Raw genomic sequence first — 12,720 nt, forward strand, 5'->3', positions numbered from 1 at the left:
AAAAATTCTCTTTTGACATGATGGTTTAAGATCAAAACCGGATTCACCGGAAATTAATAGAGTTCATTTTCCAAAACTAAAATTCATATTGTTTCCGTTTTTCTCTATTCATAATTTAAACAAAAATTCTCATTTTTCAAAAATTTACCATAATTACTATTTTAGACAAAATTTAAAATAAAAAAAAAGTAATTATTATTAATTGCTACTTTTCGAAAATGTAAAAACCATTTTTCGAAACCGTTAATTTACGAAGAATTTAAAAAATATTGTCTATAAATCTTTATGATTTTAATAGCTAAAAAATAAAATCTTCTTTTTTAAAAACTGGGCGGGGCAAAAAAATTATGTGACAATCTACAATTTAACAAAAAAAAAAAAAAAAAAAAAAAAATCGTTCTGACATTTGCGATCGTAAAAGTATCGAACTCTCTCGTCGAATTGACAGCAAATCCCCTTTTCCCCCTATTTTGCAATTTCATAACGATTCTTCAGCTAAAGCTAGCAATCAATTTTAATTGTAAACTCAATTTTTACTCTTTACGTAAAAGTTATTATTTTCTAGAATTACACTGAAAAAAAGGTTTACTATTAATAACCAAACGTTTGGTTAGTATTTAAGCAACAAAAATTTTTTTGTTGAATCAACAAAATTATGGTTGTCCCAATCAAACTTTAGTTAGAACAAAAATCCTTTTTTTCTAATTTTGGTTGTATCAAACAAATTTTGATTGAGACAATTAAAATTTTGTTGATTCAACAAAAAAAATTTTTGTTGCTTAAATACCAACCAAACGTTTAGTTGTCAATACCAAACCCTTTTTTCAGTGTAGTAATTAACTTTTGCCATAGTAACTAACTTTGGTCATAGGAATTTTTGCCATAGTAACTAACTTTTGCCATAGTAACTTGTGCCATAGTAACTTTTGCCGTAGTAACTTTTGCCATAGTAAGTAACTATTGCCATAGTAACTTTAGCCATAGTAACTATTGTCATAATAAGTAACTGTTGCCATAGTAACTTGTGCCATAGTAACTTTTGCCATAGTAACTTTAGCCATAGTAACTATTGCCATAGTATGTAACTGTTGCCATAGTAACTTGTCCCATAGTAACTTTTGCCATAGTAACTTGTGCCATAGTAAGTAACTGTTGCCATAGTAACTTGTGCCATAGTAACTTTGGCCATAGTAAGTAACTGTTGCCATAGTAACTTGTGCCATAGTAACTTTTGCCATAGTAATAAGTAACTGTTGCCATAGTAACTTTAGCCATAGTAACTATTACCATAGGAATTTTTGCCATAGTAACTAACTTTTGCCATAGTAATTAACTATTGCCATAGTAACTTTTGCCATAGTAAGTAACTGTTGCCATAGTAACTGTTGCCATAGTAACTTTAGCCATAGTAACTATTACCATAGGAATTTTTGCCATAGTAACTAACTTTTGCCATAGTAATTAACTATTGCCATAGTAACTTTTGCCATAGTAACTATTGCCATAGGAATTTTTGCCATAGTAACTAACTTTTGCCACAGTAACTTTTGCCATAGTAACTTTTGCCATAGTAATTAACTATTGCCATAGTAACTTTAGTCATAGTAACTATTGCCATAATAAGTAACTGTTGCCATAGTAACTTGTGCCATAGTAAGTAACTGTTGCCATAGTAACTGTTGCCATAGTAACTTTAGCCATAGTAACTATGCCATAGTAAGTAACTTGTGCCATAGTAACTTTTGCCATAGTAACTGTTGCCATAGTAACTAACTTTGGTCATACGAATTTTTGCCATACGCTGAAAAAAGAGTTTGGTATTAACAATTCCAAACGTTTGGTTGGTATTTAAGCAACAAAAATTTTTTTGTTGCATCAACACAATTATGGTTGTCCCAATCAAACTTTAGTTAGGACAACAAAAATCCTTTTTTTCTAATTTTGGTTGTATCAAACAAATTTTGATTGAGACAATTAAAATTTTGTTAATTCAACAAAAAAAATTTTTGTTGCTTAAACACCAACCAAACGTTTGGTTGTCAATACCAAACCCTTTTTTCAGTGTATGTTATACTTATTTTAGAAAAAATAATTTATTTTTTTTAACGAATAAGTATAAAAGTAAAATTTCTTTTTTTTTAGGAAAAGTTTAATAATGCAACTTGTTAAAAAAAAACTTTAGTATGTAGATTAGTTAACGACCAAAACTAGTGAAAATATAATAAAAGCATGTGGGCATGGGTGCGATCGTCGATTTAAGGTAGCCGCCATCGGCGGCATCAAAACGGCGCTAGTCTTCTCGTAAAATTATCCGTAATAAAATTTTGATTTATGTTAACCTTCTGAGAAAACAGACTGCAAACTAGTGACGTTCGAAGCGATCTCAAGCACTAACTCCCTTGAGTCTGACCTTTTGTTGTATAGTAATTATTATTTTCGTTCAGAACACAGTCACGATAATCCTTCATTTTACTTTCCCAAATTGATGAAATAACAATTTTTTTCTTCCCATCATCATCATATTATTATTTTTTTTTTCAAACAATTCAAAAATAACTTAATAAATAACGAAAAAAAAATAATACTCATAATTAGATTAGGAGTATATATTAACTCTTTGAAACGTTTCCTTTAAAGAGAAGAAAAGAAATTAAATATTAATATTCCGTTTAAAAAAAAAATTAATATAATTATTAAGGAGGAAAATAATTAAAATCAAAAATTAGTTATTGTATTTCGATGATAGAAGCAATCAATATTTGAAGAAAAGCTTTAAAACTTAAAGAAACTTTTAATTAAAACGCGCAAAAAATGAAGCTCCTTATAACTCGATTAAAAGTTTTTAAAGTTGGTAAAATTTACAAAAAAAAAAGGTGATAAGACTCTCAAAGGTTTATGAAATATTTAATGTAAGTTTTTTTTTTTGTTCAAAGAAGCGCAGAATAGATAAATAGTAAGGGAAATTTTTTTTTTTTCTTTAAATAATTGTTTACAAAATAAAAATTTATTATTTATTTAAATTTGAGTTTACTTGTAAAATATTTATGCATAAATTTTATAAGTACAAATTATAGAATAATTATTTAATATAAAAAAATTTAGAAATAATTTTTTTGTATATAAAATACAATACAGAATTTCAGTAGTATAAGTATTTTTAGTCAGACGTGCGTATAAATTAACATTACTTTTTATTGATTATATTTTTAAAATAATAAAAATGAAAAATAGCTAAAATATATTAAGATAAAACACAATAAACAATTTTATATTAGAAATAAATAAATATTTCAAAATTTCATATTAGTGTAAAAAGCCATCTTTATTTTCTTATTTTAAATTATTTTTATAGTTAAAAAAGAACTAATTAAAAATTATTTAATCTTTTTGGGTTTAATTTCCCTTATTCTTGAATTTAATTTTCGTCATTCTATAAACATTAAATTTATTAAATAAATAAAAAGATAACCAGCAACAGATAAAGTAGTTTCCTCTCTTTCGCCTATTGATAATCACCTGCATTTTCTTTCTTTGGCATAGAAGATTTCTATTTTACCAACTAATGATAATGTCTACTTTTAATAACAAAGCGCGATAATTCAAAGTACTATTTATGATTTTCAAATTATTTTATAAACTATTTTTTATCATTTGGAAAATAATAGGGTTAAGTAAACAGCAATTATATAATATACCAAAAATTTATTTACATAAAAACATGAATATAATACCTATAAGTTTTCAACTGCTGCGAAAGTTTTTTTTTTATTTTCGATTCTGAAAATAATAGTATTGTCACAATTGGCGCAATCGATATAGTTACCTGTAGGGAAATAGTAATTAATTGTTAAAATATATAATATTTATATATATATATTTTTTTTATATCGTTACAACAAAATTGAAAATTAACTCCCACGAGATCGGTTTATTTTTTTTTTTTATTATTATTATCAATATATTATCACGCACAGAAATTGCGACAATAATGAGAATGGACGTACCAAACTTATATATAAATATATATAAAGTGTGTGACGAGTAATAATTTTTATTTTTTTCATCGAATAAATTTAATCTTCATAAATAGTACGTTTATTATATTAATAAAATCGCAATTAATAATTATATTTGCATAAAATCATTCGTTACAATATTTACAAAAATCATACATTCAAAAAAATAAAATAAACTAAAAAATAAACATTTCAAGTTAAGATCGTAATAATAATTAATAACAATAAAAAGTATTAAACATTTTACATGCGTATTTCGAGCATTAATTAATTCTCTACTATTTGCCAATTGCACTGAGGCTCAATTTATATTTTAAAGAGGCCTACTTTTGTCAATCTTTTATATTTTTTTTTTTTTTTTTTGCTCACATCTCATATTAAAAATCTATATTATAAAAGCGAACAAAGGAGCATTCAATCGCAGCCAAACAATCGTGTCGCCAATTTCTGTTAATGTTATTTAAAAAAAAAATGGCAGCGATATTTTCGTACCTATGTTTATTTTATAACTGCCTAAAACATCCAAAATGTATGTATAACATTATAAGGTTTTCTAACGTATACAAGTATAAATTTTTTTTTTTTTTTCGTCAACACATGCTGACACATTTTTTTAGGATATAAATATTTCGACACTTAAAATCGTTCTTATAAAAAAATTTATATTATATATTTGACGAAGACAATTTTTCTTTGATAATCTTCATTAAAAAATTTTTTTTTTTTTTTTTTTTGATGAATCGACTCGTTATAATATAGGATAACAGTTTTTAACTGTCATCATTAAATTAAAAATCTACAAATAAAAAGCGGCAGTCTCCAAATATTTCTTTCTCCTTATATTCTCGTACATGTAAATAAGTTTCACTTAGAAAAAAAAAAAAAAAAAAACAAAAAAACAAAGCAATTTTGTCGATGTTCCACATCGTATATCGAAAAAATACTCATCGCTTCTGAATTTTGACATTTTTTTATGGCACATCAAAAATAGTTTCGCCTTTCATTTTTTTTTCACCATAGAAAATATACATTCATTTTCGTTGACAATTTCAATTTTTTTTACATTTTCCACAATAAATAAACCTTATTGATTCAAAGAATTCGTTCCCCGAAAAAACTCTTTTGATGTGCGTTATATAATATTTCCAACTGACCGGTGAACATCTTCCGAACAATAAGCTTCAACAAATATTCTTATATCGTGTATGTATATATATATATATGTTTGTTTATGTAACATAGGTACTCAAGCAATATATTCTTTTTTTCATTTATTGCGCGAACACTTTACTTGATTATACATTCGAATTATAATATTTTGTATATTTCTAAAAAGTAATGGCATAAACGAGATCTCAGTTATACATTCAAAACCTATGCTCTGCATCAATATCGCGCATAGGAGATATTTAAAAAAAAAAAGTGCGTGATACAGAATGTGCGCCTTGCGTATATATATATACATATATGCAAACATTTTCTCATTGCAAGTCAATTGTGTAAAAAAAAATTGTCAGACACAATTGACCTGTGATCAAAAATATTATTTTCTACAATTGGCGTCAATTGTTTTTTTTTTTTTTTGTACAAGTTTTCAAAAAGATTTCTTTATATACTTATACACTTATATTATATTTGATTGAAAGTCATTTATCCTGATCAGAAAAAAAAAATCCACAATGAAAAAAAATTTATTTGATTCTAATTTTACTATTATCAAAATATTTATATTTGTATCAAATAATTATTGATGCAATTAAATGGGATTTGTTTCTAATAAAGAAATTATTGGTTCAAATATCATTTAATTCAATTATTTGGCTCAAGTAAATATTTGATAACGTTTGAATCAAATACATTTTTTATTCACTGCATTTCTATTATCAAAAGCAAGAAACTCGATTTAAATTGAGCATTTTCTATTCGAATTTTGTTGTAAAAATTTTTTCACCGATTGTATAAAAAAAAAAAAAAAAAAACACTTGCGATCACTTGAAAATGACATCATCGACTCTTATTAAAGCACCTTTATAAAAAACTTGTCACCTTCCTTTATATTGAAAAATTCTCGAAATTTGAAAATTGGTCATAAAAATTTTTCGTCAAAATGATTCGATGCGATTGGTATATTTATATATAAAGATTTTTTTTATGTATAAAGATTCGATATAAATTTTTTTGTATAAAAAAAGATGCACCAGTCATATATATATATAATTATAAATCGATTACAAATGTGCGTCTTTTTTTGTGCTGTTTTTTTTTTTTAGAGGCAGAGTGCATAGTTCTTTTTTTTGGGGGGTCAGAAGGATTCGACAATGGAGAGTCAAAAAGCTGGCTTAAAGATTATATATCACATCCTCAGTATATCTCGAACGGCAGTGTCTCATATACATTTTTAAAGTCGTTTGCACGCGACATTTTTTATCGTACCTATTGCCTAAAATTTATCTATATTATATATATATATATATATATATATATATCCTTCAATTTCCCTGTATCTGAAATCTTGATCCTTTCAAGATGAAGCAAAATTATCTGCCTAAAAAGTTCGATCAACTATTTAACCCTTTGGGAAAATTCACATAAAAATCGTACTTTCATTCATTCGCTTTTTTTTTTGACTAAAGTTTAAGCTATAATAAATTTTATTTTTTTGTATCTCACACTTTAGTGCTTCCACCAGCTACAAATGCAGCAATACCATCGCCTATTGGGATGGGGCTGTGTTATCTGCTATTGTCAGTGCATCGCTCTTGTCGTTAATTGTGTGGTTTCGGCTCTTTTTGGAGGTGGCGGTGGTGGTCTTCGTTTAGCCGCAATTGCGTTAACTATGTTAATACTTTTGTTCTCGTCGGCAAATCTTATTGTTGGCTGACGAGCAGGACTTGAGGCGTACTCAACTGGAGCATTTGGATCTGTATTGTAGACATTTTCATAAAGATTGTCAACACCATAATGTTCTTGAACCCAATTGGAAACGTTTGTCTCTCTATAATCGGCAACAGCCGGTGGAGGATCTCTAAAACCAAGAACTTCATGTGGCGTTGTTGTTGAATCTAATTTACATTTTTGTGCCACTTGCCATTTTTTTCGCATTACTCTTTGAAGATCTTTTAGAAAATCACCTGGTGGTGCTTGATCGGAGGCGGCTAATTTTTTTGGTGATGTAAGCCTTGTACTGTCGGATCTTATTGGTGGCATGGGTTTTCTTTGTGGTAATGCTGGACTACCAGGTTCTTGTTGTGGTGGTAAATTGAAAGTGATTTTCTTTACTGATCCTGTTTTCGACTTTGGAGAAATTGGTGGTTCTTGAATAGTGACCCTTCGTTGGGATTGTGGACTTGAGGAGGCTTTTAATTCGGCCAAATAAGGTGGTGTTGCATAGTGACTTGTTGTTTGTTTGAGAGCACTTCGTCTCACTGTGTCCATATTTGGATTTGGCCTTATTGAATTTTGATGACTGGCGTAGATCAATTCAGTCTTGGAATTTTGTCTTGATAATTGTTGGTTGATATGATTTGCAATACCATAGGCTGGCGGTGGTATAAATGGTGGTGGAGATCCAAAACTTGGGGAACTTGGGGTGTAGGTTGGTGTACTGCAGTTAGAGTCCGAGAACGAATTATGAGGAGAGGAGTTACCTATACTGTTGGTGTGACCTGGATTATAAATTTGATTGTTCTGCGTGGGTGAGACACAGTTTTGATTCATCATGTTTGTACTCAGGTAAATTTGATTTACAGGCCTTGAGGGCACGTGAGTTGGTGTACTATTTGGAGAGAGGGAATTTGTGGGGGTGGATTGTTTGGGTTTGGCACGACGAATTGTTCCTGTTTCACCGACAAGGGGACTTGGCGGAGGTGGCAGTGAGGCGAGACTCAGGGACGAACCACTTAGATCGGGAGAATTGCAGGATGGTAGTTCTCCAGGTGCTGGTGGTGGAGGAAGGGAATCTAGAGACAGATTTGAACGGAACATCTCCGGAGGTGGAGGAGGTAGAGGTTCACTGTCTGATTCAACTTCCTCCAAGACTCTCGATGGTGATGGAGGCGGTGGCGGTAGAGATGTAATTGAGTCCATCTGCAATGGGAGATTTGATAATTAGAACTTTGAATTGTTTAGTTTTATTGTATTTTTAAAAAGCGGTATACTTACCATACAGGGTTGAATTGGACTAGTTGGAGTTTTCAATTCCTGGCTTTCGCTTCTGCTATAAATAAGGGGGCTTGATCTTTCCCTGACAGGTGTTCCTGGTGGAACGGGACTGACTGGAGTAACGTTCCCAGAACGATGATGCCTCTTTAGAGTGCCAGAACCATCGGAATCGGTTCCACTTCTTCTTCGACTGTGTCTCCTGGTGAGAGTACCAGATCCTGAACTCGTTGGACTTGGACATGAATCCGGCTCATCTCTGACTGTTTCTCCAACTTCTTTCAATTGTCGCGTAATTGATGTGAGAGGAAGTTTTGGATTCATTGACGGTTTTCGTTTAATCGTTCCCGTTGGAAATTCACCGCACTCAAAGGCGACTTCACAACTGCTTGGAGCACCATCTGATAAGCACCCACTTGAACTGGAACTGCTGGCCCTACTCAGTCTTCCATCGCTCGTGTAACTTTGTCTCTGATTTTCGTAAGATCTATTTGTTTCACCATTATGTCGTACAGTCTCCGTAAACTGTCTAGCATTGTCATTTGTTGTATTGTATTGTGTTTGAGTGGGAGGAATTGCAATAGAACTAACTGAGCATGATCTTGCGTGAGCCAAAAGGTCCAAATCTTCTTGTGCAAGCTCATCAACAAGGGTTCTATAATTTTCCATTAATTGTCTTCCATATTTAGCCAATCTAATACCAACCATCCATCTCTCCAAAGAGGCATTGTCCTCAGCGCAAAGGAACTTTATATACTTGGTTGATTTTGCCTGCTGTAGTCTTGGATGTTTAACGGCAAAACAAAAATCTGTAGGAGCTTTATATTTCTTTCTCCAACCCACACCGTAGTAAACTTGATTCACGTCGAATGTCGCGAGACAAACTAAATCCCTGGCTGTTCTTGCCTTTTCCTTTGGCCAATAATAAAGACCAGATGCTCGTAAAATGAAGTGATATCGCTTCCATCCTTTTTTACTATCTGACTTTAGGTAAAGCGGTCCCTCTACCTCTGGAACACCCACATTGTTACTGGAGAAAAATTCCTCCAGAAGAATATTCCTCGAATGATCATCGTATTCACCGCCATTTCTATCCGATGGTCCAAGAAGAAATCTTTCTGGCGTGAGAAAAAGTTGTGTCTTGTCCGGTCTTTCGACAAATAGTAATTTATTTTTTGAGTCTCTAGTCCAAAGTAGCAGATTTTCCACCAACAATTCGTGATCCTCATAGATCCTCTCTGAATTAAAAATCAAAAAATGTAATACTCAGATCTTAAAATCTTAGTCCCTCTCTCTTAAAGAGGGGGGAAAAAAAAACTACTTACCCATAAAGAGATCTGGCAAATGTTCAACTACAGCCCACTTTGGATCCATTGGAACGTGATTCTTGTCAGCAAGCAGTCTGCAAACATGTGCGACGCTCATTCCTTCGTCAACGAGTAAACTTTTTCCACTTCCATCTAGGGTAAACGCCTTAATGAAAAGCTTCTGTACACTTGCTTCTCGCATCTTTTCCAATGCAAGACGAATTTTCTCTGCCTTTGCTCGACCCGCGGCATCTGTAGAATTTACAGAGAGTTATTTACTTATTCATTAAAAACTCTCCAACAAAATATAAGAGGCTGATGCAAAACGATATTACTTTATTATTATTATTTTCTACTTTTTAATTGACTCACCAACATGTTGATGTAATTGTTGTTGTGGGGCTGTGTGCATGGCGGTCTGAGGTGGCTTATGTCCTGAGCCACTACTACTCGCTGAACTTTCGCTTGATAACATTGACACGGTATCCGAAAAGGCGCTATCATTGTCAGGACTATCGGTTCGCATCCCTGTAAAAAAAAAATTATTTCATTTATCAAAATAATTCTTTGAGAATAATATTCTTGCATAAAGGACAATTTTGTAATAATTCTAAAACAAGAATTGCTATTTACAAATTTTATTTTTACGCTATTATTTAGATTGCATTTTTTATTCTCATTTTAAAAAATTACTTTTTTTTAAAGTTGAAGAAAAAGTAAATATAAATACTAGAGGTAACTAACCGCCTTCATTTTTTCCAATCTCCGTATTTTCCCCGGAATTGATCCTCGTACTACCCGGGCGTCCTTGTCTCTGAGAGTCAGACACGGGCGTTGCAGCAATATCCCCATCGCATCGTCTCTCCAATGCACAAAGTTCTCCAAGAATTGCGTCGAGATCAACATCTTGCGAATCTAAAACAACAAAGAAAACTGAATATTATCAAAAATTGTTATTTTTTTCAACCATTAAAATTAATTTTTTTTTAAGATTTTACATGAAAACGGGTTATTTAAAAAAAAAACTCATTTTTCAAAAATTTCGAAAAATATTGTTATATCTAATCAGACGGAAAAAATAAATAGAAGTTGATAAGGATAATTAGCAAAAGGAGCATAAAGTATTTTCTCATTTACAAAAATTGGTCTTAAGCAATAGAAGTAAAATAATATTTAAATATGATAATTTCGAAAAATTATAAATTGCGTCGAAGCATTTTTTGAATTTTATTATCTCTATACCTGCACGAAGAGCTTTATATATTTACACTAAAGTACAAAGCGAACCTTTAGTTGAAGGTCATGACAATATAGGATGGAAAATTATAATAATTCAATCAGTTGCAATTCGTGTATTGACCTGTTCGAACGTGGTCAGTAAATATAATTTTAAAATCAATGTTAAATATTCTTTATCGTTTTTTATTTTCTTCTTTCGGGAGTGCTCGAATTTTTTAATTCGCGAACGAATTTTCAGTGTTAGAAAAGTTTTAGAAATTTTTTTTTATAAATAAGTTTATTTTTGTTTTAGTTTTTTTTTTCGGGAGTATTTTTATTATTATTTAAAAACGTGGTTTCGGGAGTTCTCGAAATTTTTTTAAATCGCTTGTGTTTCTGATAGATCCATATATAATACATCGGATGCAGTCTAAGGTGAAAAAAAAATATAAAAATTTATCATTTTGAAGCCGAGGAAATTATATTTATTCTATAAATTTAATAATTACATTTAGATTAAAAAAATGATTAATTAAAATATTTTTTCGAAAATTTTGCGGGTAGTTATTCTTTTAATTAGAATCAATATACAATTTCATGAGAAAAATATCTCTATAGTTAAGAATTCAAAAGTGCTAGCGCAATGAACCAATAAATCTACTTTACAACGCCTGACATGACCTGTAAAATAAATTTGTGATTCGCCAAAGCGAAGGCGTAACATTCCTACAAGTTTGACGCGTAGTGGACGAGTATGCACATATTCAAATGCAAATTTATGCATTTAAAGAGTGCATCTATTAAAAACGTCTTATTTATATTCTTATATATATATATATATACTTAATGAATTGAATAAACTAAGTCGCAAAAGCAATAAAAAAAATTTTAATATTTAAAATATTCAAATAGTTCAAAAATATGTTAAAAATTAATAAGATTTTTAATGAAAAATTTCTTTCCGAGCAATATACATATATATACTATGATAGAAAAGAACACAACATATTTTCCGTCTCGGAATCACACTTAATGATGACAAGCTGTGAAAGGAATGCGAGATAACATCAGAAAACTGTCCTACACACAGTGCATGTAGAGCGATGTCACTCTCGGAAAAAAAAAACTATAGTTATCAATCTAATGCAAAGGAAATGTACAACTAGTATTTTATATAATCTTATAATAATCGAAAGAAAATTAAGTAACTTTTTATATATATATATATATATTTCACATTTTTTATAGTCATGAAAAAAAATGTATTAACACTTCCGTTAAACTTTTAAACAATTGAAGTAAAAAACTAAAACTAGATAAAAATTATTCTAAAAATCCAAAGACATAAAATTCATTAGACCATATATAATTATATTCTTTTTTATTTTGGCATAAAACATAATGCCTCGAATTACAGTATAATAATAGAAGAAACTTGAAAGGAAATGTATTTTCCCCGTATTCTAAGCTTTGGAAGTATAGATTACATAATCGAAGTATTTTTGATATTTTTAATATAATAGATCATTTTTTTTCCATTTAGTTAGAATATACACGTTTTCATAATTAGCTATTTATTTAAATAATTTTTAACTAAATTAGAGGAGAGCATTAAAAACATCCAATGAAAGTCATCCCACGCTTTTATCACATTTTTGTGAAGAGCACTTTCTAAAGCACTCGGGGCGCAAGTATTACATATACACATATGAAAACTAAGACCTGTTTTAATAATCACAGATTAAGAACTTCAAGTTTTTATCAGTATAGTTGTATATTTATACTTATCTTTATATTATAATATTATCTTACAACTGAAGCATAGAAATTATAATATAAGTATAAATAAAAATTGTCAAAAGTTCCTTTTTTTTGGGCATATGGAGAATTTACCTTTTTTTTTGGTAAATTTTTCAATAGAGAAAAATTGCAAATGAATAAAAATTTTAAAAAAAAAAAAAAAAGTAAATATGAATAAAAATCAGATGATGATGAAAGGAAATAAGAGATTTGTATTCTCG

General features: G+C 29.9%; 1 protein-coding gene across 5 annotated transcripts in view; it reads right to left on the bottom strand.

Annotated features, from left to right (window-relative positions):
- Positions 1-3,857: 3,857 nt before the first annotated feature.
- The window catches only part of LOC127282408 (amyloid beta A4 precursor protein-binding family B member 1-interacting protein), a 95,699-nt gene continuing 86,836 nt past the window's right edge, over positions 3,858-12,720 (bottom strand). For all 5 annotated transcript variants that reach the window (XM_051306632.1, XM_051306623.1, XM_051306642.1 and 2 more), the window contains 5 exons: positions 10,226-10,396; positions 9,854-10,009; positions 9,500-9,733; positions 8,178-9,412; positions 3,858-8,102 (listed from right to left, as the gene is read on the bottom strand). In XM_051306632.1, coding sequence (XP_051162589.1) covers positions 6,762-8,102; positions 8,178-9,412; positions 9,500-9,733; positions 9,854-10,009; positions 10,226-10,396 — 3,137 coding nt within the window. In that variant the 3' untranslated portion in view covers positions 3,858-6,761. The remainder of the gene's footprint in view (positions 8,103-8,177; positions 9,413-9,499; positions 9,734-9,853; positions 10,010-10,225; positions 10,397-12,720) is intronic.

This window comes from Leptopilina boulardi, unplaced genomic scaffold (assembly GCF_019393585.1).
Source record: "Leptopilina boulardi isolate dan_hultmark-lab unplaced genomic scaffold, ZJU_Lbou_2.1 LbouV2_114, whole genome shotgun sequence".
Lineage (NCBI taxonomy): Eukaryota > Metazoa > Arthropoda > Insecta > Hymenoptera > Figitidae > Leptopilina > Leptopilina boulardi.